The sequence below is a fragment of the Chenopodium quinoa genome, unplaced genomic scaffold (genome assembly GCF_001683475.1).
Source record: "Chenopodium quinoa cultivar QQ74 unplaced genomic scaffold, ASM168347v1, whole genome shotgun sequence".
Taxonomy (NCBI): Eukaryota; Viridiplantae; Streptophyta; class Magnoliopsida; order Caryophyllales; family Amaranthaceae; genus Chenopodium; species Chenopodium quinoa.
The window spans coordinates 272,617-299,844 of NW_018745291.1; the positions used below are offsets into that span (position 1 = coordinate 272,617).

The window sequence follows — 27,228 nt, forward strand, 5'->3', positions numbered from 1 at the left end:
TCGATGTTGTTTGTTTTAAAAACAAAGGGAAACACTGCCACCAATCCAACCACCACACCACCACCACATAACTACCTAATTGCTTCACTTCCCACCATTTCCAGCCACTACCAAGCCACCCCACCACTCGACGCACCTCCCCCACCACTTGCCACCCTTCGCCGCACCTCCCCCACCACTCGCCACCCTTTGCCACACCTCCCCCGCCCCTCGCCGCTGCTCCCCGTGCCCGCATAGCTCTCCCCTCCCCTGAAAAAACCTCCCCCAACCCCGCAAAACCCTAGAAACAATTCCCTCTCCCCGTAAAACCATCGGTCGGCTCTCCCACCACCCTCGAAACCCCATGTAAACCCAACCGCTTCTTATTCTTCCTCCTCTCCCACCACCACCACCACCGTCTTCCGTAGACCCTCATCAACCTTAAAATACACTCCCGATTTCAAATCTCCATCCAAACCTGTTTCGGTGGTGGGTGAGGGTGAGGCGAAGGATTTCGGTGGGGTGGCTAGCTGTTTCGGTGGTGGGGAGTGTGGTGGTGTGGTGGCTAGTTGTTTCGGTGGTGGGGAGGTTTTCGCTAGGGTGCCTGGTTGTTCCGGGGGTGGGGGAGGGATGGCGAGGGTGAGGGGAGGGGTTTCGGTGGGGTGGCTAGCTGTTCCGGTGGTGGGGAGGGTGGTGGTATGGTGGTAACTAGGGAATAGAATGGAAATACCTCGGGGGGTGGGAAATCAACTTAGAATGATTTTGGGGAATGGAGAGGGTAAAGGACATGGAAAAAAAGACCTAACAAACAACAACAAAGGGAATGATTCCTCTTGATTCCCATTCCCTTTGATGAATACCCCTAACCAAACAGCCCCTGAACTGCTAGTACACGTGAATGTTTCATTAATTATTAATCAATTTTTTTTAGAGGGAGTGAACAGGCCTAACTGGTGAAAAAACTTAATAAAAAAAAAAAAAAAAATATTGATTACGTGTACTAGCAGTTTCGCACCCTCCCTCCCTCTCTCCTGAAGCTACTCTGAATTCTCCATTGAAGCGGCTTCCGAGCATTTTCTCCTCCATTGAAGCAACTTCTGAGGTAAAATTGCTCTATATTAAAAAATCGAATATCAATTTTACAATATAGTGTTAATCATTGATTTATTCGTCAGTACATTCAATTTAGGGTTCTTCTAAGGTGGAATATTGAATTATTGGTCTTGATTCCTGAAGTTATGAATGATTATATTGTGCGATTTCGTTGCTACAATTTTGATTATCATCGTATCCTTAGGGGAGAAGAATTGAATTTGATGCTTGAGTCAAATTTGATTGCTAATGTGTTGCATGCTTTTGATCATACAACCCTTTAATGTGAGGACAGAACCCTGAAAATGAAAATTTTCTCCCTGAGCCAAGGCGGCCGCAGTCCAGGGACTGCTTGAGTAATATGTAACTCCAATTCAGGTACTCATGTCGGACATGGGTACATGTCAAGTGTCAGAATGCTCATGGTGAAGTAAAAAGTCCGAATGACATAGATTATGTTGGAAAAGGAAAAGCTTTCGTCTCGTGAGGTTTGTTAAAGGAAGATGGAGAAATTTGTCATGTAGGAATAGAATAGCGAAATGATGTATGGAGTAATTATTATGATCCTAAGTATTTTTCAGAATTGAACACTTGATTAGAGGGTTGAAAAGAAAGGAAGAGTGACAGATTTTAAGAGTAGGCGAGTGCTTATTAGTTAAACTAGTGCTGTTACAAGTGTTTTATTTTGGATTTATTCGAAGAGCTATGTAAAAGTGATGAATTAAGTTAATTGATAGTTGGTTTTTGAGAGAATGATTAAAATCTGAGAGGTTAAACAACCCTTGCATGTTTTATTTTGAACCTCGCCTTGTTTGGCACCCTCTGTTCCTTATTATTGCCCCCATTGGGGTGAAGTTGACTTTTTAATTTTTGGTGGAGGGGAGTTTATGAGAGAGAAGAGTGATAGGACGAAATGTAAGGTTGTGAGAGAAAAGTTGTGGTCCCCTACAACCGTTTGTAGTTTGGAAGCAAACTTAAAGGGACAAACTAAAAGAAAAGTGGAGCATACATCAAGGGACAGAGGGAGTACCTCCGTTCCTTTGACTTGATTATGATTTCCGTCTTCGCCAGTTCCTTTGTGTTGGTTACTCTTCCCCCTACCTTATACGCTTTCATATTTTTTCTTATACAAACCCCACTTATAACTCTCTCATACTATTTCTCAAATGTGGCTTACTTGCTACATTCTCTCTCCTCACTTCCTCAATCCCTGTGCATATAGTCACTAATGGAGGTAGTACATGTTTAATGGTCATTAGTATTAATGTTGTTGAGAAATCATCATTGTGTTATAGACTGAAGTTCGTACTAAGCAATTGTAATTAATTGAACAGAAAATAGATTGAAAGCTTGATGATTGTTTAATTGAAGCAGAAGCTTTATAGAATTACAGGGATAAGTTGATAACTTGATAACTTGAGGTTATCACCCTCAAAAGGTTGCTTTACGTTACTACTCTCAATACAATATATCACTCCCAAATTTTCGCATAATCCTTACAACTATTCTACTGCTCTTTATATAATCAAGCCATACAACAAAAGGTAACCTAGCATTAATTGGTGTTTGTCTTCTTCTGTACTTAAGCAAATCAGAAATTAGACCCATGTTGCCACTCCCTTAAGTGTTTCCTTAACAACCCTTGTCTTCATGTGCTGAATTGTCCTCTTCCAATTGCCGTGGTTGATTCTTGTCCCCTCTTCCACTTTTGTTCCTTGTGTACACCCACAATTGTGGCTCAGTGGAGGTGGATGACAGGTCTATGACACGTTGGCAGTCCTTTTTGCTATGTTGGCATTCTAAGTGCAAGTCTCTCAAGTACTTGGTTGTTACTGAAGATTTTGGAGTGCATGGGTAGAAAATTTTTGCTGCTAACTTTTTTTTTTGCATGAGCTTGATAAATTTACTACTCTTTGCAGTTATTGTAATGGTAAAATAATGTTCTTTTCTTATAAATGCTAATGTATTTGACTGCTGTTGCTCTATTTTTACTATTTTTTAGTGACACAGTTGAAGACTCTTTTTAAGTTGATGGGGTCTCCCAAGGCTACCCAGGTTGGCGATAGTGATTATGCTGGCATCGATCCTGCTGTGCAATGGACTGTCAAGACACATCAGCATGATAGCAATTATGAGGTAAAGTTTTCTGTCTTACTAGAGTGTGGTTATTGCTTCCACTTGCCAATTACAATATTAACTGTTACCTATCAAGTTTGTTTTACTAGTTTTGGTCAATTGGAGTTCCATAAATGTGATTTAATCAAGATATGAATTATCTGCTGACATTTTCAAGAAATTTAAAAGTATTTATATTTCATAATTTCATAAATGTTGGAAGTACCCATGCCTAATTATTGCTACTTATTGACACTGCTAGTTTGGACTTGTCTTTTGGAAACAGTCAACCTCTTTGCCTGGGATAAGGGGGTGCAAGCATCTTATTGTTTATAGATCTGCCCTTAATTAAAATAAAAAATTCTTTCAACAGGCAGCAGTGGTTACTGTAATGTTTTCTCTAGTCTTGGCTGCTTTTCTTTGAATGTTCTTTTAATGCATAGTTGACCTTTTTTTGATGTTTTGAAGGCACCACTATCACTCATAGGGTTTAGAATTTGCTCCATTTGGCTGAAAGCTTTTGGCAATAGTATCTATCAGTGATGTGGATTTATTTCCTCTGTATTGTGTAAAGTTCCTTTGTGCCTGTATCCATGTACTTCAAAATGTAATTCCTTAAAACTTAGAATCTTGGACTCTTAGGAATGAGGTGTTGGTCTGTTTGAAGAACATGATTTCCTTCATTCCAAATTAGTTGACACGTTTCTTTTATCACGATTGTCTATGCGAAAATTTAATCGAAAACATCTTTAGTTATACTATTGTTTAAACTACTAAAAATTGAATTTTGGTTAAGTACACATTGAAATTGATCTAACATGATCCCACGTGATTTTTTTTTCATATCATATCAATAATGCACAAATGTTAAATAGTGTCGAAAGTCAAAACGTGTCAACTAATTTGGTACGGAAGAAGTATTTCTTAATTCAGATTTAGATTGGGATCTATATGAAGTACCTATCATACAATTTTTACTCTTTCTAGAATATTATGATTCTTCGTAATTTGTATATAGAATGTTTTGAATTGTTTTTGGATTCATAGAATAACTTTTATACAGTTGAGTATCTTGAATAGGATTATAGTAGAAGCAAATTGAGTTAAGGGAATGAGACCAACTCTTAGCAACTCCTCATTTGGCTCTCTTTAGTTTTATATTTTGTGATTATAGGTGGCATATTTTGTCTGTCGCTGAGCAACAATAATTATTCCAAATTTTCAATGCTATCTGTCTTTGTCTGAACTCTCTGAAGTAATGAATGTCTTGTGTCTAATGCCTAGTTGAAGTGAGTATTCCTTTAAGTTTTGCGTTCCCTGCTTACAGAATGAGAGAAGGGCTTATGTCTTGACAGAGTTGCAACTTTTAAAAGAAAAAATTGAGGAGACTGGTATTGGTAGTAAGGTGCAAAAATTGGTTTCCTTGCTGAAGAAATCTAAGGTACATTGTTAAAGTTCATTTGATCTTGTGGCAAGTTAGTAATTAAGGTACTTATTGGCTGTGATTCTAGGATGTTGTATGGGTTTGATTCTGCATTTCTCATCTACGAAGGCTTTGTTCTCATTAACTTTATAAAAATAGGTTAATTACAACAATAATAAGCTAAGTTTATCAAGAATAAGTTATGTTATAAGTTAAGTTAGAGAAAAAAATAAGCTATGCTAAGCAAAAGTCCTACAAAAATAAGTTAAATTAAGCAAAAATAAGCTATGGGGAACGAAGTCTAAGAGGGAATCCCATGTAGCCATGGATGTTCAATCCCTCCTCCCTAAAGGGAAAGAAAGAGGTATTATATGTTTGTATTTTTCTACCATAGATGTCTCAGCATCTAGGCTGCCTTTTGATTTTCTCAGTTGTTTAGCTCAATGCAACTAGTTTGGTTTATTTATGCATTTTTTTTTAATGATTTTCTGCAATTTATTTATTTATTTTTTTTCTTTTTTTTTTTCCAAATGGGTTGTCGTTTTCTTTTATGTAATCAGGCTCGGGAGAGGCAAGAAAATGAGTTTCAGTCTGACTGCAATTCTGAGATCACTAAATTGCAGGAAGATTTGAGGATTGGCAATGGTGATAATGATCCACATGATTTTCTTGACTGTTCTATTTTTGACTTATCCAAGAAGTTAAAATTTGCAAAAAAGGTAAGATTAAGCCATTCTGATGGTCTTGGATATGGATGGTAGTGTATACTGTATAGTCAGTGTTTATAGTCAAGTTAAACTTTTAAAAAAAGTATTGTAGTGTAGAGTGCTTATAGTTGAGCTGTTGAGTTAAATTTTAAAGAATAGTATTGTAGTGTAGGGTGTTTGTAGCTGAGTTAAACTTTAAAAAACAGTATGCTAGTGTAGGGTGTATGATTCCTTATGACGATTCATGTTAGCCGACCCCAAATCATTTTGGGACTGAGTCTTTGTTGTTGTTGTTGTTGACTTGTTGTTGTTGAGTTAAACTTCAAACTGTTTAAAGAATAGGATTTGCATTTTGTTTGAATAATCTAATCATATTTTAATGGATGAATGTATTTCTTTTTTATTCTGTTATATTTATGCACCAGATTTTGCTTAATGTTCTGAACAATTTTCAGTTGCAAATATCCTTTTGTGGATGATAATTGTTTTTTTTGCCAATGATCATTTTGTAGGATGCATTAGATGGCCAGGTGCAGATACATATCTAGAACCCTAACTTATCCCATGTCCTTTTTTTGTAGCCCCATTACAGTGTGTGATGAACCTTAAATTGTAGGGTTGAGATTGATTTCTAAGCCTAATGCTTAATTTAAATCTTTAGAAGTGGGTTACATTCAGCCCACAATTGAAGTAGAAAGTCATAGATGCTTATCAGGTTAGACAAGGCATTGATAACCAAGCCCAAATGTCCAAAATCAAGCTTAGAATTGAAATTTAGATGGTCTCTTTTACGCAAAGTTTCAATTTCCAAGCTTGCAGTGTTCATAATTTCCATGATTTAATTCTCCTCTTCATGTACGTATAGTTTATTCAATAAGCTTTCAAATAATGACTATGAATCTAAAAACGATTAGAAATTAAGAAGTTACATGCTGCTTAAATCGACACCATTGCACTCTTTAAGTTATCTCTCTTCTCATCAAAATAATGTGGGATGAATTGCATTTGAAAGTGAACTCTTCATCCAGTGTGTCGTATTAATTTTTGTGTTGCGAAGCTTTCCTTGTATTCCTATTTGTTTGATCTGTTGTATGAATTTCTTTCATTCTGTATACAAAATGTATTAACCTATATCTCGTGCCAGGAACTTTCTATTAAGTTGAGGGAATTGGTCTCTTTGAAGAGGCAGCTTGATGAACTTCCAATTGAAGCTGAACTTGTTCAGTATGCTCTCCAGTCTCCATTCTTTAAGTTCTTAAGTCTTCCCAATAAATCCTGGTCCTTCCAAAAAAATAAATAAATATATATCCCTCTCCCTTAGTCCAGTATATGAACACAATCTTATGGTCTTTGCTTGTACCTGTACTGATTGATGTATAGTTGTGAATAAAATCTTTATAAGTAAAAAGAAGGATAATCCTTAAAAAATAAAAATTAAGGCATTATGAGGAGAAATTGTCCTCTATGAGATTGTAGTTATCCAGGTAACTTTGCTTGCTCTAATACATGTAGGGGGACAGAGAGTTTCTTGCTGACTAGATGCATAAATGACTGTTGAATCCTGTTTCTCATGGCACTAAAGGGTTTGAAAAATGCTAGTTTTCTTTGCTATTTTTTGACTACATACTAAATACTACTGACTGGATGCAGGTACGGACGCCGCTTTTCAGAATTGAATGTTCATATGCAGGTTTTTTGTTTGATCTTCTGTCACTCTTTCTTTTTACTTTTTATCTTAGCAATCCAAAGTTTGAATAACTTTTTGGTTCTTTTTTAAGTGTAGGATAGACTTTGTCAAACTCGTAAATATTATGAAACCTATAATGCTCTTCTTGAGATAAAGGACTTGATGCTGAAGGAGACATCTTTACTGAATTCAGTAGATTCACAAGTAAGTATTAAATAAAGCTCCACACATATTTCACTATGCCTTTTCCCTACTTTAGTATCCTGCTTGTACTACTTGTATTACTAAGTGTTTATATGATGGTTATTAGGAATGAAAAATAAACTTGTTTTTTTTCAATGTTTTCGCTTTAGTTAAGACCTCTCAAAGTGATTAATATTCTGATTATTGACCATCAATGCTTTTTTCCCTACGCTAACTTGGTTTAACATTTTCTTTTGAGCAAGCAATTCTTACATTGCGAGTATGAAATGTGGATGTTATGCAATTGTGCATATAATCATGCAGTTGCTACTGTAGAATCCATTTGTTATGGATTGCTTGGTGATCTACATGATGCTTCCGTTAGTGTATGTCAAAGGCTGTAACTCAATGTGTGGGGTGGACTTTGTAGGGGTGAGGTTGACCCTGGGGAATTGGCTTAAGCTAAAGAATATTTAGGTAGTAGGGGTGCTAACTTTGCTTTAATTGCTATGCCCAGTCCCTTATTTAGGGAGCTACTTCACAGAATATCAGTTATGCATTGTTATTCTGGTTTATTGCTGCAGTATGGTGACCAATGATGATATAACATACTGTGATACAGAGAAGGGAGATGAGAAAGGGAAGAAACTAGAAAGTTCTCTTTTTATGAATTCTTAAAAAAAAGGCAGAACCTCACGTGGTGGTTTAATGAACAGCCTTTAGTCTCTAAATCCAATTTGGATTTGGACTTTTTATGTCAATTACGTGGTTTGGATTTAGGTATAATTTTTTTCCCTTGGATTGGGTCAAGTTTGAATAAACCTCCTTCCGTATCCTGACTTTAGGGTAGATTAACATGATAAAGGGGAAGTTGAAAGAATAATGTGTAAAAGAGGTAATTATTGAGAATATTTCATGTCTCTGTTACTGTAGGTTGCTTCATTCTTGTATACTGATTTGTTCCAAGCTTGCTATGGTCATGACTCATAATATACTACTGTATCTAACATAATGTTTAACTTTGATAATCATAAAATGTCGGATGGCGGTCTTCATTCATGTTTGACTGCTTGGGAAATTAAAAATATTCTCTAGAGTACCTTGATACTTCCTGTGTTTTTTTTTTTTTTTTTTTTTTTACTTGCAACACATCTAATTTCATGCTTGCCAATGCATTATTTCAATCACTAATATCTTTCATTATCAATAAGTAGAAATTATAAAGATTATCATGAAAGTATAGATCTAGCCTCTAGGTGAATCTAATCAAAATCAAATAAAAATTATAATGATCCGATATCATGAAAGTATAAATCGAGGTGAATCTAAACAATATACAACACGATTATATTAAACCAGTATAGCTAGTCAAAGTAGAGTATCTAAATACTGCATAAGTCATATTGTTGCAAGTAAAAATTAGAAAACGGAGAAATTATATGTTGCTCTGGCAGATTTACTGAATATTTGCATATGTTAATAATTGCATCAAAGTTTGCAGATGCGATAGGGGACCCTGCTGGCCGTACAAAACTCATTGATTCAATGGAAGCTATTATGAAGGGAATTCAGCAGGTAATTTGGGTCTTTCACTGGTCTCTTATCTATGTTAATCAGATAATATGTTATAGACTACCTCCGGCAAGTATTAATTAGACAGAATTTAGGCTAATATTAGGGTAGGAAGCTTGATTCATTGATTGATAATGGCGAAATGTTTACAAGGATAAATAGCTTTAGGCTATTACTCTCACAGTCTCACTTAGTAGCTTTAGGCTACAACTCTCATAACAAGTGTTTTCTCTCAATTTCTGGATAACTGCTATTCTACTACTTCTGCCTTTTTATACTCAAGCTCTATTACAAGTATTAAACCTACTCTTAGTTACATTTGTCTTCTGCTGACGAAAAGTATCACATGCTCAGAGAATCAGTCACCCCTCCCACAAGTGCTTCATTAATCACCTTTGTTCTGTTCCTTCCTTCTGCTGATTTGGCTGTTCTGCTGTTTATACTCTTGTCCCCTTGGTCTTGTTTTGCTTTCGAACATGCTTGTAGTGGTGGCTGACCCAAATCAAGTTCTGGGTTACTTGGGTCCATGAACCTCAAGTTTATTGGTAAATGTTTTTGGATGAATGATGATACAAATCAACTTCTGGATCTTGTCATGAAATTGTTTGGCCTACTTTATGTGTATTGATGAACTGATGACTATAACTCCCCAAGAATGCCATGGGACTTTAAGTATATTTGTTATCACTGCTAAATTTCTAGCCAGGAACTACTGAATTTATACATTCCTGATTGTCACAAGTTTAGCATACAGTACCTAACAGGCTGACTCTGTTTTCTTGACATATGGCCACATGTCCTGGTTCATTCTTTAGAAGCTTGAGAAGGTGCAATTTGGACTACAAGTGGAGCAAAAAACTCTTGATACCCTCAGGGAGCAATACAGTGCAGCCATTATGGATCAACGCCATTGTTCTGTTCTCTTAAAGAATTTTCAGGTAAGGTATACTTAATCTCTCATGTATTTTCTATTTTGTTTATGGGAATTGATGAACGTCTGTTTTCTACTCATTTGGGTCAATCACAGGGGAATCTATTGCTTGAAGAGTTCATAGTTGTATTTTGGAGTAATAGATATGTCATATGGGCTATTGAAGGTTAGAGACTTAGAGCTATGCCTAAAATAAAAAATATATATACAAATAAGGTGATCTGTAGCCAGCTGAGGAAGATTTAAGCAACAAACAAACAACTTAAGATACTAGTCCACTAAGGAACCTCTTGTTACATTCTCCCTTCATAACACATCCCTAGGCCTATCTTTATACCTAAATTTTCTTTTTTCTAACTCCATCTTGAAAATGGAAACTAAGGCTATGTTTGGTGTTGACCAAGCTCGGCCTTGTTTGTACGCTAATTGCTTGAGATCCAGATCCTAAAAACAATAATGCTTTTGAATACGGTCAAGTAGTTCAAAGCTGTTTGTCTCAGTAAAAAAAAAAAAAAATCTTTTTTTTTTTTTTTTTTTTTTTTTTTATAATAGTTGCCAACAGTTAAGATATAAAATCTTCAAATGAGATGTCATTAGTTTCGTATTAATGTGTTCTTTCCAAATATGTAATCCTTATTTATTATTATTATTATTATTTTTTTTTTCTGATTATAGAATTAAAGATCTTTCAGATAAGTAAATGAAAATGAAAAAATTAGCTCTGATCCGGTCTGATTTGATCTTACCATTTTTGAAATTACACAAATATTTACTTAGATAAGTCGAACTGGACATAGCATAAATAACCTGGTTACTAGCGTTTGCCCCCACTCCGTATTATATTATAATGTTTTAGGTATTAGATAGGTGAATTTGACTTTCTATTTATACTTTTTATGTACTTAATCATTTTAAATGTCTTTATCTAATTTATTTTGGTTTTATTGAATAATTTGCCTTCTAGACATCATTTAGTAGAACGTAACAAATAACAAATGAAAAAGTACAATAAACACCCGCTTGGTATAACTTAACTACTACCCCCGTTTCTTGTTATTTGCAACAAATGAATTTTTTATATCTCACAAATTATAATCCTTTATTGCAAATAATATGAAACGTTGCTTCCCTCAGCTGGACGTGTCAGATCCGTGCCGGGGGGGGGGGGATGTAGGAAATTGGATATATTGAGGGAATGTAGACTTAGCTTTGGTGTCATTCAGGAAGGACTACTTAATACTTATCCAACATGTAAGTTTGGTACATTTTAGATTGATAAGCCTTGTTTTTTTCTCTTTTTTTCTATCGTCTTCAAAGGCCTTCTTCACTACTTCCAATTTAGCAGTCCTTTTACTTCTTAAGAAAAGACAAAATGAATTAGAATTATGACTTCTCTTTTGTTAGCTTCATAATTTGTCTATTTCCTGGATAATTAGATGGATGACTATCTGTTTATCAGTGTGATCTTATTGTCATGTTTCTATGTGATTATAGAGATGACAACAAATTTGGAAATTTAGTAGATTGTTTGGCTTTCTGAGTTTGTCTTCTTTTCCCTGGATAGAAATCTGTCTTCTTATAATTGTGATTTTTATTGTAATCTTTGTGAAGTATCTTGAATTCTTTTTCTTGATTTGACTGAACATTCAATGCTCAGTGCGTGTTCATGTTGGTCTTTCCAGCTTTAGTAAAAACCTTCCGGGAATAATTTTGACGATAAGTTTTTGTATGTTGGGGGGAAAAAGCATATGTTCCCAGCCTGCCACAGTGCATCCTACAACTTCAAAAGTTTTGTGCCACATTACTGAAAACAAACGGTTTGTATTGAATGCTTATGCTGTTGTTAGATAAGAGAATAAGAAACTAGGTGATCACTATGTTACTGTAATAAATGTAAGCTTGAGCTCTGTCTGGCTATTTTTAATGCTCTGGGCTATTTTTTTTTCCTTTTCCTCAGGAAGAATGTAGAAAGAATGAGAGGCTCAAGATGGAATTTGCTCTACATGAAAAGCAAGGGGGCCAAACTTCCTCTTCGTGTTGAAATTTTGTAATTTGCAATTCCAGAAGCAAGGTGAATGTCTCATTATAAATTTGTTTATACTTTTATTTTTGAATCTATCAAGACATGTGTACAAACTTTCGCAAATTTTACTTTATATTCTCTTTTGTCTACTTTCATTTTATCACTTTCCTTCTTTTGTTCTATGTTTTGTGGACGTTTTTTTTTTTTTTTTTTTATTTTTTTTTATTTATTTTTTTTTGTTTTTTATTTTTTATAACGATTTATGTTAGCTGACCCCATTTAATATTGGGATTAATGTTTTGTTGTTGTTGGTGTTGGTGGTATCAAGGCCAGTATACAAATAAATTGTCCAATCTGCAATAATTTGTTGTATTTCTCAACTTCTCCCAAAGTTTTTGCATTGTCCAACTCACATTTGATACATTTGTTTCTTTGATTTGAACTACTACATGGTTTCATTTTGTGTGTACATGTAGCAGTTGTTATCTATTAGTGTTAGTTTTGATGTAATGTGGATTATGAATGAAGAAAAAGTTTAGCTAATTTTGGATAAGCACGATTGCTCCTGGAAAATTCCACTTTGTATTATACTTGCTATATATTTAATGTTTTGTCTTTATATGAGGACAAAGACAGAACAGTAAACAGTTTCCTGTTCAGTGTTCTTACTATATTCTCTCCGGTCAAATTCTCTCCTTTTGTTGGAATTCTCTAGGGTCACAGTGCTGATTGTGCTTGTCATAAATTACTGCATCCTTGAATATTGCTGGAAACTTGGAATTTATGCTTCATTGCGATTGGGACTTGTGTCATGTCTCCAAAAGTAGCAGTTGTAATTTGTAAATCGTACAGCCACCACAATCATGTATTTCCTGTTGTAGATAGTTCACAGAGGTTCGGAGTTCAAATGCATTTCCCTTGCCTCTCACTAGACTACGAAACCTTACCTCTGACAATCCTGCACATTTTGTCATTGTCATAAATTCTTGAATCTTGATGCTTCCATTCATTGGCATGGGTGATGCGAGCTTATAATTATTTCCATCTAGAATTAATTGTCATGTTGATTATGTTTATTTATAAAACATAACACACAGTCAAGCCATTTTCTGAATTTAGTTTCTGTTGGTAATCCTACTTGGGACTTGGGAGAGCCTTGTTTGTTATAGTTACTGAAGATAGATGTTGAACTGATTCTCATATATGCTTTTTACTTGAAAAAAAAAAAAAATCTTTAATCCAGCTGAATTATTCTTTCCTTGTGAATTTTCTTTGTAATTCGAATTTGGATACCTGTATCAAATATGAGTCTGCGTCCAATTCTCAGATTTGGATATGTTATGAAGATTTTATATTTTTGGTTCAAAATGAAGTGTCAAGTGTCCATACTCATGTTGTAATATCAGGGATCCGATATTGGCACTTAAGTTGACATGAAGAATCCGAGTGACAACGTTCATTCTTATATCTGATATTTTCTTGTGAATTCTTTGGCAACAACCTCTCCATTAGCCGCCAGAAATGCTTTGAGTGTAAGGTTGCACATGGACTGGCCAAAGCCTGAAAAGGCAGGTTGATGCTTTGTTGTAACTGTCATTGTTATTTTGAGCATTTGGAAACAAATTTAAGCATCGTAATGAAAGTTTTCCACAACTCACTTTGATTTGTGCTGGTTAGCTCATCCATTATGTAATGTTTTTTTTTTTTTCGTACTCAGCTCAGGTAGTTGGCAGACCAGAAGACAAGCGACATCCTTATGTTAAGTGTCTTGTGTGCCTGATTTTGATAGAACATGAATGGCTGTTGGAAATGCGACTGCAAGATCATATGTTTGTAGTCATAAGTTTGACAGAAGATCAAAGAGCTATGTGAGTCTGATTCTTTATTTGTCCCATCATTTAAATTTTTGAAAGCCGAATAGGTTGAAACGCTGAGTCAGTCTACTGGAGATGAAAGGATATAATTTGGTGAAGATGCATTGATGAGACGCAAGCTTGATAGTGGCTTCATCTTTGGCTTACTTGGAATGATCGGAATATTCAACCCAATCTAGCTGGTTTTTTTTTTTTTTTTTTTTTTTTTTTTTTTTTTTTTTTTTTTTTTTTTTTTAGAGATAATGATATACGAAAAGTCGAAATGATTAGGTTCGTCTTCTCTCAAGACTACAACCTAACCTAATTTAGTTGATTTGTTTGTGTACAGTACAAAGCCTCTTTTTATATATTATCTCATCTTTTGTTTCTAACTTGTTTATTTGGTTTAAAACCATAAAATCATTCATTTATTGTCTGCCTGGTATCACTTCCCTTTATTTTTTTTATTTTTTTTTTTTATTTTTTTTTTTTTGATATTTTAAAAGTTAGATTAATGTTGACTGTGTTGTATTTCCAAAATATTGAGTACTTATTTTCACAAGTTAAATAACAAGCCAATATAAGTCCAACTTATGTCCCATTTTGCATCAAATATTACGTTTGTGTTGATAATTATATTATTACCGTAGATGTGTTTCTGTTGGGTTGTTTCCTTTCCCTTTTGTTTTAGTTTCTACGTTATGATCAAAGTAATTAAAAGTATGGTACCTACTGTATATCGTTCCTATTGCTTACAAAATAAGTCAAATTAGAAACAATATTTAGAGATGAAGAGAGTAGCAAATGATTCAACATTTTACTGTTGCAATTGCAAAAGTGAGATTTACGGTCTCAATATGTCAGATTAGCCTAAATTATTAGAACATATAATTAAACAAGTAATATAAGGATAATCAATGGCATACTCATTTACTTTTCCAAAGTACAAATTTAGGTTTTCCAACCCTCCAATTGTAATTCTAAATAAAAACCAATGAAGGAAAACTTAAATATGTCTTCGACTCTAATTTATCCTAATTAGCCACTTTTTTTAACAATGGAGAGTGCCAAATCAAGGTACTTAGACTTAATGCTAACATATTCCTTCACCTTTAAAGACCTAAAACAAGGACCCTCACAATTTGGATAATCCAAAAAGGGAGAGACTTCAAAGTCTAAAGGAGGGCCAATGAAGTATGCAATGGATAACCTTTGTTTTTCATTGTTGACAACTGCCCTATGAATTGCACTTGGGAATCTTGCATTTGAAATTAAGTGCAAAAGATCTCCCACATTCACCACTAAAGCACCCGGATGTGGGTCGACCGAGACCCACCCGAGTCCATCTTTTAGTACTTGGAGCCCACTTGTATTGCCACTTTGGTGGAGGATTGTAAAGAGGAAGGTATCGGTGTGCTGGGCTAAGCCCATTGTTTGGGTCGGATCAGGGCATGTCGGGTATGAGTTGAGTTGCAATGCAGTACAAAGGTCTTGATCTTTTCCTTCTAAAATGGGTTTGGGTATGTTGAGTGATTTGAGAAGTAGACCCATGAGTTTGTTACCGAGGTCCTTCATTTTTGTTTGGTACTCTGATATCACTTCACTGCATAAAACAACATAAACAATAATTAAACTAGGTTTTGTTAGCAAAAATTAATGATATAAACAATTTGTAATGTAGTAGGACATTTGACTATCCAATATCCTGCCCTTGTTAATGTTGTTCGAGTCTCAAACTCTATTCCTATCATAACCTGGTTTCACACTTCTTTTATTAGTACTCACACTAGAGGTATAATTGTAAACCAAATAAGTGAGAATGCCATTAATTATTAAAAGTGTGAAAACAATCTCTCTTATCATTTTGGAAAGAATAGGTCCATTAATAAAGTTTTAATTTGTTGTTAAAAATTTATAAAAATAGTATCATTAACAACATGCGTGCTAATTAATTCCGAGTAATAAACTAAGCTAGTTAATTAGACTCTACACTCTAGTCCATAGCATCACTTAATATGACAATTTTAATATTTAGGAAAGACTCCTTTAAATTGTTTCTAATCTATTTCAAAATTATTGTCATTAGTGATTGTATGTATTTCGTATCTAAAAGTTTTTTTTTTTTTTTTTTTTTTTTTTTTTTTTTTATTGGGGGGGGGGGGGATAAATACCATTTAAATAAAAAGAACTTTTAAAGACAAATGGATCGGAGTATATTCAAAGGTATTGATGGATCCAAAAAAAATATAGAAGCTTACTATACTTTATATGTCATCGAGTATCTATTTATAAAGTTCAAGAGCACTAGAGGGAAAAAAAACAATAATGTCAAATAATAATCAAGATTATCCCTGCTCAACTATCCTAATTGCTGACGATTTACATTTCTGAGTGTAACTAAAACATAACTCATTCTGTCCCCGATAATCAAAAAATCTTAATAATTTTATTAAGGTTGAAAAAAGAGAAATTCAATATAAACGTACAAAATAAAGTAGTGTGAATATAAATAAAAATAAATAAATACTCCGTATTTGTTAGGGTTATTTTGAGAGATATAAAATGTGAGAAACATATAAAAATAAATTCACACTCAATAGTATACATGCCTTAATTACTAAGCCGGCCTATGTAGTGAAAATTGTGAATCGGTGAAAGCCTAACTTGTAGTGTATTACGTAAGACGTAACATCATATCCAAGATACATTAATCTAAACTTTGAAAAATAAAATATCTATGTCATATTATTTCTACATTATAATATATGCACAACAAAACTAGGGGTGAGCAAAGACCCAGGGTACCCGGTACCGGACCCGGAACCGGTTAGGATCCGCCGGGTCCGGACCCGGAACTGGTCCCACCGGTTCCGGGACCGGGTCCAAAATGTCGGACCCGGTTGTAACCGGTTCCGGGACCGGGTCCTAAAATTTCGGACCCGGTACCCACTGGGTACCCGGTTTAAACCAATTCCAGTTCCGGGTACCCGGTCCCGGATCCAGACAATCCGGGTACCCGGAACCGGTACTGATTTAGTTATAAAAATTTTTTTTGTTTTTTTAAAAAACCCAACAATTATGGCCCAACCTAGCCCAATATTCCAGATTTTACCCTAAGTATATAAAGCAAAAAAAAAAAAAAACCCTATTCTATCCTCTTGACTTCAGACACTCACTTCTCAGTTCTCACTTTCTCACCCTACTCTGCTTCTCTGCTACAGTGGTACTCACCACTCTCACACTCTCGCTCTCCTCTTGACTGTCGACCACCGTTCACCGTCGAGCGTTCACTTCTTAATTCCTCCAAAGGTAATTTTTAAACTTTGCATATCAAATTATCAATTGCGAATTTGCGATTATGTATTTATTCGGTTTAGATCTGAAAAACGAAAGCTAATTTTTAGGGTTTTAATCATGAATAGTGTTAATTATGAAAATTACTATTAAAGATGAGTTTGAATCATGATAAAATTACAAATTACAAGTACAAATTAGTTAAACATTCAGATTTGTTCCTTCCCTTGAATTCTCTAGTATTTTGGGTGAATATAAACTCGATTGTGTTGATTGTGCTTCTTCCCTTTCGTTTTAACTTATGTTTTTTTTTTTATAAAAATCATATTATCGAAGAAGAATCGTGGGGTTTAATACTTTAATGGGTTTAATCGTTTATTCTCAGATTTCGCAAGTTTAATGGTTTTTATTCTGTTTATTTTGCTATTTTTTAGGCATTTTTATTGCGTAATCTATTGAATTACTGATCTTTCAGTTTCTAGGTTTTACTTTGATATGTTGTGATGTTGTCATTGTGTCAAGTGTCTTGATCTGTTTAGTCTCAAGGTTTAATGTATTGATGTTGTTCTGCTTCTTTGCATTGCTGTTGTGTTGGTGTCAAGTTTCATGAATTGATTTAGTTTATGGGTTTAAGCTATTTCTTGTTTTATTGAGCTGGTCTTTTCTGAAATTTGTAGTTGTGGAGAAAGATGTAGATGGTGATGCATGTGCAGGAACTACAGTTGGATTTCTATGTAGAATTTTGGGTTGGTGGAAAGAAAAAAGTGACAAATACAAAGTATTGTCAACATTGGCTAAGGACATTTTGGCTATACCAATTTCTACGGTTTCTAGTGAATCCGCATTTAGTACATCGGGTCGCATACTTGATCAATTTCGTAGTAGTTTGGGGCCAAATATGGTGGAAGCTTTAGTTTGTACTCAAGATTGGTTAAGGGCGTCAAATGTATGCATTGATATTGAGCGCTTCCTTGAGGATGTTCAAAAATATGAAGAAGGTAATACACTAATACTTCTATTATTTTGTATATTTATCTATTTTATTTCTCTAAGTTTATTACTTATATTGTTTACTGTTTTTTTTAGAATTGGATGGTAGTGACACTGGCATCACACAAGTTAATGAATTTGTTGGAAATAATTGATGTGACAAAGGTTTGTATAATTGTATTCTTAATTATATTGTATGAAAAGATATCAAATGACAAATATTCTAAGGACATTTTGGCTTTTGTTTATAGGGAATTTGTGCTTCCTTGTTGGCTGCTGCCTCTTTGCTTTGTTGTCTGCTGTATGCTGTCTTTCTCCGTTGCTTAGATGGTTGCTGACTTGCTGCTGGTCTTGTTGCTGGCTGATGGTGTGCTCAGCTGCTGCCTGCTGATGGTGTGCTCAGCTGCTGCCTGTTGCTGCCCTTCCTTTTCTTCCCTTTTTTTTTCTGAACTTTTATTTAAGTAGTTGTTTTGGTTATGTTTGGATGTTTGGACTTTGCAGCATTGTTGAAGTTTGTTGTACTGATATTTTAGGTTGTTGAATTGGTACTTTTTGGCTTATTAGTTTGTAATATTTGTATTTTGAAATATTTGTATTTTGCTAGCCTCCAAAACTAATTTAGGGATATTATTATGTTAATATAACTAGCCTGCAAAATTCCATTATATATAATAATATATTATATAACAATTATAAAGAAAAAAACAGTATTTTACTACGTTGAATAATACCGGGTACCCGGTTTTGGAACCGGTTCCTACCGGGTCCGGGACCAGTTCCAAAAAATTTGGATCCGGTATTAACCGGTTCCGGGACCAGTTCCAATTCTTGGGACCCGGTTATAACCGGTTCCGGATCCGGGTATTACAAATATGACCGGGTACCCGGTCTTGCTCACCCCTAAACAAAACATTAAAATTGAAACTTGAAATTAATTATAAATCGTCTTTTCCAAGTGTACATAGATGGACTATTCAAGTATGCAACAGGTGGCTAGAAATAGATATTATAAATTTATAATTAATATAACAATAAATAAGTGCATGCATGCATGTATTATGCATGAAAATTAAACAACGTAGTTAGTAACTTTAGCTTATAATCTTATATTAGCAAAGGTGCATGCATGTTAAAATTGTTATAAAAATAGATTTAAATAATAATAATAATAATAAGCTTACCAAAAATCTTGAAAATCATTAGGCCAAAGTACCTTGGCATCGTGATTCAAGGAGTCACCCATAATAGTGAAACCTTCATTCCACATTAGCTTGTTAAAGAAAGGTGTGATTCGAGGATAGCCATAGCCAGTAGCTCCGTCAGGGGGTCGTACAACCTTCATCTTTTGCTCAAATGGGAGATTGAATAAACTTTTGGCTCGAAACTCGACTTGATCGAGGACTTCCTTTGAAATCCCATGATTCGTGACTTGGAACATACCCCAAGTCTCACATGCCTTAAAAATAAGGTTTACAACATTAGGATCATCGAGATCAATCACTGGGACAGAGATTGAAGACCACGATTTCTCAATGTCATTAGGGTTGATTTTTGGATCATCATAACATTGCGCCCATGCATGGGATTCGGGAACATCTTTGACTGAGCTAAAGTCAAGAGGAACGATAAGATTTTGTTTCACAGGATGATCCTTATAAGCTTCTGAAAGAATAGGCATTTTGACCATTTTTTTGTTAAAAAAGAAGAATTAGAAAAACACCTAGGTGATCACTAGAAAATTTGAGTGTTTTTTTTTTTTTTAAAAAAAAGAAGAATAAGAAAAACACCTAGATGACCATTTAAAAAAAAAAGAAGAATAAGAAAAACACCTAGATGACCATTTTTTTGTTAAAAAAAAAAAAATTGTGAGAAAAATTTAAGGTTGAATTAACAAATGTATCTCTTGAAAAGAAGAAGGGGTTGATTATTAAGGAACATGAGGGTTGAAAGGGTGGCGGTAGGAGGTAGTCTATGTCGTGTAGTGAGCTTTGGAAGAAAGTGGAGATGATGAGAATTTTTGACAAAACATGAGACAAATGTCAATGGAAGCTTTGAAAGACAAATAGTGTCTATTTTTGGACAAAAGTGAATCTCTGAAAACATGTATTTATAGGGATTTGGGCAATCAGGTAAAAATTTGTAGATTAATGATACACGTCCCGATTTATTTAAAAAAAAAAAAAATCGTCATGTATACAGAAGTTTATAATAAACTGGATAAAACACTATGTATGTGTCAAGCAAACAATAGGAAAGTATAATTATATAATTAATTGTAAAAGATCAATTCAGATTTTGTTATCTGGATAGATAAAGATCTCATTTTATAATCTATAAATGTATCAACAGGTCTATAAATAAGGTAAGATATCAACAATTATGATTATATACATTAAATAGGAGATATCTATCTTGATATTGTTCAATGAATGGATGGATGGTAGCTTAATTACATTATGTAATTATTTGATGTAAATTAAATAATACATCTATCCAAGATGATCTTGTGGATTAAGAATCCACCTAATAATTATATATTATAAATAGAGTAGCCATTTAATGCTTATAAAATTATTCTCAACGATAATTATCAGGTTCCTAAGGCTCCTAGTTCATGAAAACAATACCACGTATACAAAATCTTACAAATGACTAGGTATGCACTTTAAAGCTTATGAGAAAGTATCTTATTTTTCCTATCTTGTTTTGATTTTTCTACTTTTAATTGTAATGTTCTTATTTCTATTATGCTATATTTTAAAACGTAACTTTGATCATCAATATCTTTAATTATGTGTTAACAAAAAGTATAATGATATAATATTATAAAACTAACATTGAGATATATAACAACATTTTACACGATTAATGTATTGTGTGAGTCCAAACTCACGATAACACAAATATAATAAGTTATTGGACATTTCATATAATTTTTTGAACATCTCATTTAAATAACTTTATAAACAATTTGAAAGTTAATTAGATATCGACTTGGAAGTAAAAGTTTTTAATTTAGATATTTCATATAAATCAAAATTTTGAAAATTTCATATAACTCATTGGACATATCAGTCATTTTTCAAATTTTATGTATTGGGTGGGTGGACTTATGGTGAAACTGACTTACCTAACACTTTTTGATATATAATATCAATAATAAATTTTTTCTAATATTTTCTAAATTTTAAAATAAAAAGTCAAATGAGAACATCATTTTAAGACGAAGGGAGTACTTTTATCTTCCATATTACTTTATTCTCGGTAAAAAGCCCTCTCTTACACCTTTTCATCATAGAACACCATATGAATTATCCATTCATACAATTTAACAATAATCATGTTTCTAATTAAACAACTTTATTTTTTCCTACCCAAAAATTAAATTATAAATAATAAATTATTTTTGGTCTGTTGCTACAATAAATGAGCAAATAAGAAAAAGAACAGGATTTAAGGCATGACTGCATGAGATCATAACTGATTCTTCTATTTGCACAAAAATCGCAAAGTAAAATTAAATTAATTTGTTGCAACAAACTAGTTTTTGGCGGTCAAGCAATAATGCATCGGGTTATTGCATAAATGGCGAGAGTAAATTCATTTTTATTTAATTTATTTTCTATTTTATTATGAAAAGATAGCTTGTGATCCTTTGAAATTTATACTTGAGGCCGAGGGTTCAAATTAATCTCGTTCAAACCATGTCTTTCAAAGTTTCAATAAATGAAAAAAGACTCATTGAATGATGAGAACACCACATGGCACTTGGATTATAAACACTATTTAAGTACTACGTTTAAATTAACAGATTTAAAATTGGGAGTAAAGGAAATATCTTATTGATTGTCTCAACGAATAAATGGTGAATATATGTAATTCACCCAAATCAAAGTAAAATTAAATAATGCATCCAAGATGATTTTTTGGCCCACCAAAATTGAAAATAAAAATCATGCTTGTGCCTAGCCGTCTTGGATTAGAATCCACTTAGGCCATGTTCTCTTCACCTGATATCTGGTGATAAAATTAAATTAGTCTACTAAATTTAAATTATTTTTAGTGATTAAATTTTTTTTTTTTTTTACTAATTGTATTTTTTTTCTCCTTGATGTTACTTATGTTTACCAATTAAACATTTTTTGTATTGAGCTTAACACTTTTTTTTTTTCTTTCTAACTGGAATAATTATTACTGAACGTAAATTATTTTATTGACAAAAAGCCCAACCACCCCTCCCCTCACCCTGCCGCCACTCCCCTTCCCCTCAAAACCCTCCCCTCCCCCGAAAATCCCTAGAAAGCCCTCACCTACTCACAAAATCGTCAACCGCCCCTCTCCCACCTTCGAATCCCTAGTGTTTGAAGGTTTCGAGGGTAGGGGAGAGGAGATCGACGGTTTTTCCAGTAGGTGGGTCTCTAGGGTTTTTAAAAGGGGAAGGGGAAGGGTTTCGGAGGGCGGGAGATCTTTTGTCGGTGGAACAAGGGGAAGGGAAGGGGCTATAGGGAGGGGCGGTGGGGTGGTTGGGTGGTGGGGGTCTTCTTGGTAGCTGGAAAAGGAGGGGAAAAGAAGGAAAGAGGTAGTTGTGTGGTGGCTGTATGGTGGCTTTTATTCCCTTTCTTATTTAAAACAAAAAAACTTAGTATATGTATGGGTTTTTGTTTCCTTTCATCTTGTTTCTCTTTATTAAGCTCATTCTCTTTTTCTTTGTTGAACCAATGACCCCTAAGAAAACTCGGAAGAGGGTGATTGAGACTTGAGAGTGATATGAGTGTTTTGGGAATTGAGGAAAATATGGTGTTGGATAGAGCGGTATGGAGGGAGAAAACTCATGTACACTTTTGTTTATTTAATCTTAGTATTTACTTTTATTCATTTACTCAATTTGTATTTACTTTATTGATTTCCTTTAATTTGCTATAGTTTTCTCAAAGCATTATATCTTTTACTCACACGTTTTTACCACTCCTTAAAAAAAATTATATACACTCGGGTGCAAGGTGCACCCAAAGGTATTTTCTGGTCAAAAATATTAAATGAGTAAAAAGTACCCTTGGGTGCACCTATTTTTATGTGCACTTGGGTGTATATAAAAAGCGTTGACCACTCCTTTAAAACTTTCTTAAATTTTATTCTTGATATTCTATTATAACTTTCTTAAATTTTACTTGGATGCTCTTTCTTTTTCCCAATTTACACACCTTTTTTTTTCAAAGTTATCTTGTTATGTCCTTTTTTCTTGTGACGATTTGTGTTAGCCGACCTCAAATCAATTTGGGATTAAGGCTTTGTTATTGTTGTTGTTGTTGTTGTTGTTGTTGTTTGGTGGTAGCGTTTGATATAGTGGTTAGCGTTTTAACCAAGTCAAAACATTACTTGGAAAAAAAAAGAGTGTTTGGTAAGGTAATGGTTAGGGTGGCAGTTAGTGGTAGATAAAGTGTTTGGATAACTTTTCTCAAATCTTAAAAATAAAATAGTAGCATAAAATGTAGCAAGTAGCGTAAAATTTTGCTTACTTTTTTAAACAATAAGTATGGATTATAATGTATTTTATTATTTCAATCGCTATTTTTACCAAACACTTATACTATCGATCATTACTTTTACAGCTATCCGCTATTTGACCGCTAAGAGCTACCTACCTGTTACCTCTATTTTGCCAAACAAGGCCTAAAATTATTACTTAACATAAAATGCTTGCTACGATTAACATATAATCATAAAACATAAAAAAAAAAAAATATTGTTGTAGGTACATCTTTTCATTATGTTGATCAAGTCATAACACAATTAGTTTCAAATACCACGTTCATTCCCTGCATATCTCATTATTGATTTACCTACATCTCGTTTAGATGTAATCCTCATTTATATTTCTAATATTACTTCTTTATTTTCTTAAGTAATTATTTTCCATTCAAAAATTTTAAAAATTAGTGATACGCAAATATAAATTTATGATATAATTTATGCGGATCAAGTCTGAACATTTATGTAATAAGCAACATGGTTTAGATCATCAACTCGACTTCAAACGAATTATAACTTTTTAACATTACATTCTACTCCGTATTATTGAAGGGGGGGTTGGGGTTTGTTTGTATAGAATATGAATATGAATGTGACATATAACCTCAAAGTAGACCACATTTGGTTAAAAGATTAAGGAAAGTGAATACAAGCAAGAGACTATGATGACAAAAAATTGTGATACAAACGAAGGTGGATTATCCCCATTTGCCTATCATTTCTTTTTTGTCACATTGCTCAAGTATTAGGTTGACTAGTCAATACTTTGGATATTATTAAGGAATTTTCTTAGTATAAAGTTGAATAGATTGATTTTGTGGACCCTAAGATTATTACTGGATATGCTAATTCTACAAAAGGCAAAACTAATGAAGCTAAGGTGGACCAATAAAAATTTAGCACGACTTGTGTTGTCCACTTCGCCTACAAAAGTGCAACATAGCAAGAAGCAACCACTTAAAATAAAAAAAAATAAAAATAAAAAAATAAAAAATTTAGGCATAAAATGAAAAATCTATTTGGCCTATCAATTTCCATGAAGTAGAAACATAATCATACATTTTTCAAAGAAATTGGACTATGATTGAACTAGATTATGGAATTTTGTCATATACTCTCCATATGTATGTTTCAATGTTGATAGACTTTCACTCGGATTTGATAAATGGATTCTCCTAGGATAAATATTTCGTGAAAAATGGTCATGACATGTGTAGACACCTGATTGTATCTCCCCAAAAACAAAACCCAGTGATTAGTACATTTCACGTCTTTGATTTTTGAGTTAGGTGAATAGTTAAAGAGTCTCGTGAATTTCCCTTTAGCCTTAACCGTATTTTTAACCTTTCCTTAAATGTTTTAATCCAAATAATTCATTGCGTGTCTTTGAAAATCATTCATTTTGTGTCCTCTTTATAAAAGCGTCCAAACCAGTCTATTTTGGTCCATAATCCTGGTCCAATTATTATGTACAATTTTTTGCCTAGACTCTAGGGTAGCTAGCTTCTCCTACACCCCCATGCTACTACGTCGTTTTATATTCAAGCCATAAATAATCATTCTGCTATTTTGTTTTTTTTTTCTTCATCTTTTTTCATTTTTGTTAACTTTCTATTCAAGCAACTATATAATGATTTTCTTAACCTAATTTCTATTTTATTTCTCTCTTTTTTTACTTATTTCATTTTCTTTCTCCTGCATTTTTTATTTTTCCCCCAATTTTTCTCTCTTTCTTCCATGGAAATTTCTAGCTCAATTGTGTTTGATCGTGACTGTGATTCTAGCTTAATTGCTTTTGATCGTGATTGTGATTCTATTTTTCCTGCTGGAGTTGGTTTAGTCGACTCGTTTTCGCAATAATGTGAGTAATTTTTCCCTCAATCATTCGATTTTGATTATGCTCTGTTTTCACATGTAATAGTTCGATTTTGATTTCATAATTTGATAATTGTATGAACTATAGTTTATATAATGCTCAATTATAATTTTTGGTTTTGTAGTTTTGCTTATTGTATGAATTAAAATCAAAATTATGGTCGATTATAATATTTGATTTCATTTTTATTTATGATTATTTTAATTTATAGTTTGTGATGTATTATTGTGATTTTATTGTTTTTCTTTGTAATGTTGTTATTCGATTGATGTTTTTTTCCAGTTTTCTGCATTTTAATGATTGTCTATAGTTTTATAAAATTTGACATTCAATTAATGCTCATGTATGTTAGATTATATGTACATTTACGTTAACATAGGTGTAATTACTGTAATTTACATTTATCTATGTAATCATAAATGTTCATTTATATGTTTTATTATCATTTTGATATATGTTCATTTATGTAATGATAAATGATCATTAACAGTTTACATGTGGTTATTGTACATTATTGCTATTATTTGTGTTCATTTGTTACATTTTAATATTGCAGTGGAAAAAAAGAATGCTATTTTATTTGAGGAAGCAGCTAGTTCTGAATTTTATGGGAAACAATTTCCTTCTGAAGATGTGGCTTCTGAATTTTTTGCTAAGAGACAAATTGATGAAGCAGATTTCTATTATGATTTTGAACAAGATGAAAATGGTGCATTGGTTAATTTCTTTTGGAGATATGGAAGGATGATGAGAGATTATCATTACTTTGGTGATTTGTTAGTTTTTGATACTACTTATAGGACTAACAAATATGGTATGATTTGTGCTCCATTTGTGGGTATGAATCATCATGCAAATAATGTGATGTTTGGCATGGGATTTATACTTAATGAAAGAACAGAATCATTTGAGTGGTTATTTGATACTTTTCTAACTTCTATGGGAAGGAGAAGTCCTATTACTATTATGACTGATCAAGCTCAAGCAATTGCAGCTGGGATAAGAAATATTTTCCCCAAAGGTGTTCATCATAGATTATGTGTGTGGCATATTGAACAAAATTCTAAGAAACACATTGGGGCGTTGAGAGCTTTGGATGGTTTCACTGATTTATTTGGTTATTTACTGAAGTATTGTGAAACTCCACCAGAATTTGAGCATTATTGGAAAAGGTACTTCTGCTTTATACTTGTTTAGCTTCTTAAATAATTTTTACAGAAATGAACATATAGTTTTTTATAAATGTTTATTTATAATGATCATAACTGTTATGCTTAATGATCATGTTTCATTTACAGAATGTTGTTGAAATATGACTGTGCAAATGTTGATTGGTTGAATCATTTGTATAAAATCAAAGAGATGTGGTGTCCAGCTTTTCAAAGAAATTTTGGTCAGGAGGTGTGCTTTCATCTCAACGTAGTGAGACAACTAACAAATCAGTTTCTCAAAGGCTTAACAAGACACAAGGTCTATGTGATTTCTATCAAGTGTTTCTCGATGTGGTTCAAGAGTGGAGAAGCAAAGAAAAAGGGAGAGATTATAATACAATCAGAGGTAATCGTCATTTGGCCTTTGCATACATTGGGATTCTTATTCATGCTAGATCATTGTATACTATTCAAGCTTATGTGCTTTTTGAGGAAGAGTTCATTAAGGGTACTGCTTGTGATCAAAAGGATGCTGGTGTGAATTTTCCTGAATATTATTATCATTTGTGGAGACCTGGGAAAGATATGATCAAGCACGAGGTTTTTTTTAATAAAGAAACACATGCAATATGTTGTACATGCATGTTGTTTAGTGAAATGGGTTTGCTTTGTTGTCATGCTCTTCGAATTTATCATATGAATTGTGTTCATAAGATTCCAGATGACTATATATGTAAGAGGTGGACTAAGGCTGCTATGTGTAGTCATGGCCTTGATGAACCTACAATGAAAACCAATGTAGTATCTACAAGTCTTTGGAGGA

At 33.5% G+C, this 27,228-nt stretch overlaps 3 protein-coding genes and 1 long non-coding RNA gene across 8 annotated transcripts; 3 read left to right on the plus strand and 1 right to left on the minus strand.

Moving 5' to 3' along the window:
* The first annotated feature begins 728 nt into the window (after window positions 1-728).
* LOC110712175 (coiled-coil domain-containing protein 93 homolog) lies at window positions 729-13,961 on the plus strand. Of its 5 annotated transcripts, none has more exons than XM_021890626.1 (11): window positions 729-1,081; window positions 3,074-3,207; window positions 4,514-4,627; window positions 5,233-5,328; window positions 6,461-6,540; window positions 6,967-7,006; window positions 7,100-7,207; window positions 8,681-8,761; window positions 9,574-9,701; window positions 11,647-11,760; window positions 13,430-13,961. In XM_021890626.1, the coding sequence occupies exons 2-10, from the start codon at window positions 3,103-3,105 to the stop codon at window positions 11,738-11,740; spliced, it is 846 nt and encodes a 281-aa protein (XP_021746318.1). In that variant the 5' UTR covers window positions 729-1,081; window positions 3,074-3,102; the 3' UTR covers window positions 11,741-11,760; window positions 13,430-13,961. The 5 variants fall into 5 exon arrangements, with proteins under 5 accessions (XP_021746318.1, XP_021746315.1, XP_021746314.1 ...); XM_021890623.1 differs by having other exon boundaries at window positions 730-1,081; window positions 5,170-5,328; window positions 13,435-13,961; XM_021890622.1 differs by having other exon boundaries at window positions 738-1,081; window positions 5,170-5,328.
* A 627-nt stretch (window positions 13,962-14,588) lies between these two features.
* On the minus strand, window positions 14,589-19,822 carry LOC110712216 (gibberellin 3-beta-dioxygenase 1-like). The gene is made up of 2 exons (XM_021890677.1): window positions 19,031-19,822; window positions 14,589-15,168 (listed from the first exon to the last, which is right to left on the minus strand). Exons 1-2 carry the CDS (start codon window positions 19,534-19,536, stop codon window positions 14,604-14,606), a joined length of 1,071 nt encoding a protein of 356 aa, XP_021746369.1. The 5' UTR covers window positions 19,537-19,822; the 3' UTR covers window positions 14,589-14,603.
* Window positions 16,350-18,488, plus strand: LOC110712217. Its single transcript, XR_002509520.1, has 2 exons — window positions 16,350-17,857; window positions 17,946-18,488. It is a non-coding gene; the product is annotated as an uncharacterized LOC110712217 (long non-coding RNA).
* Window positions 19,823-25,115: 5,293 nt separating the features above from the next.
* On the plus strand, window positions 25,116-27,195 carry LOC110712243 (protein FAR1-RELATED SEQUENCE 5-like). The gene is made up of 5 exons (XM_021890705.1): window positions 25,116-25,212; window positions 25,811-26,426; window positions 26,553-26,647; window positions 26,767-27,005; window positions 27,127-27,195. Exons 1-5 carry the CDS (start codon window positions 25,116-25,118, stop codon window positions 27,193-27,195), a joined length of 1,116 nt encoding a protein of 371 aa, XP_021746397.1.
* The last annotated feature ends 33 nt before the right edge of the window (window positions 27,196-27,228 follow it).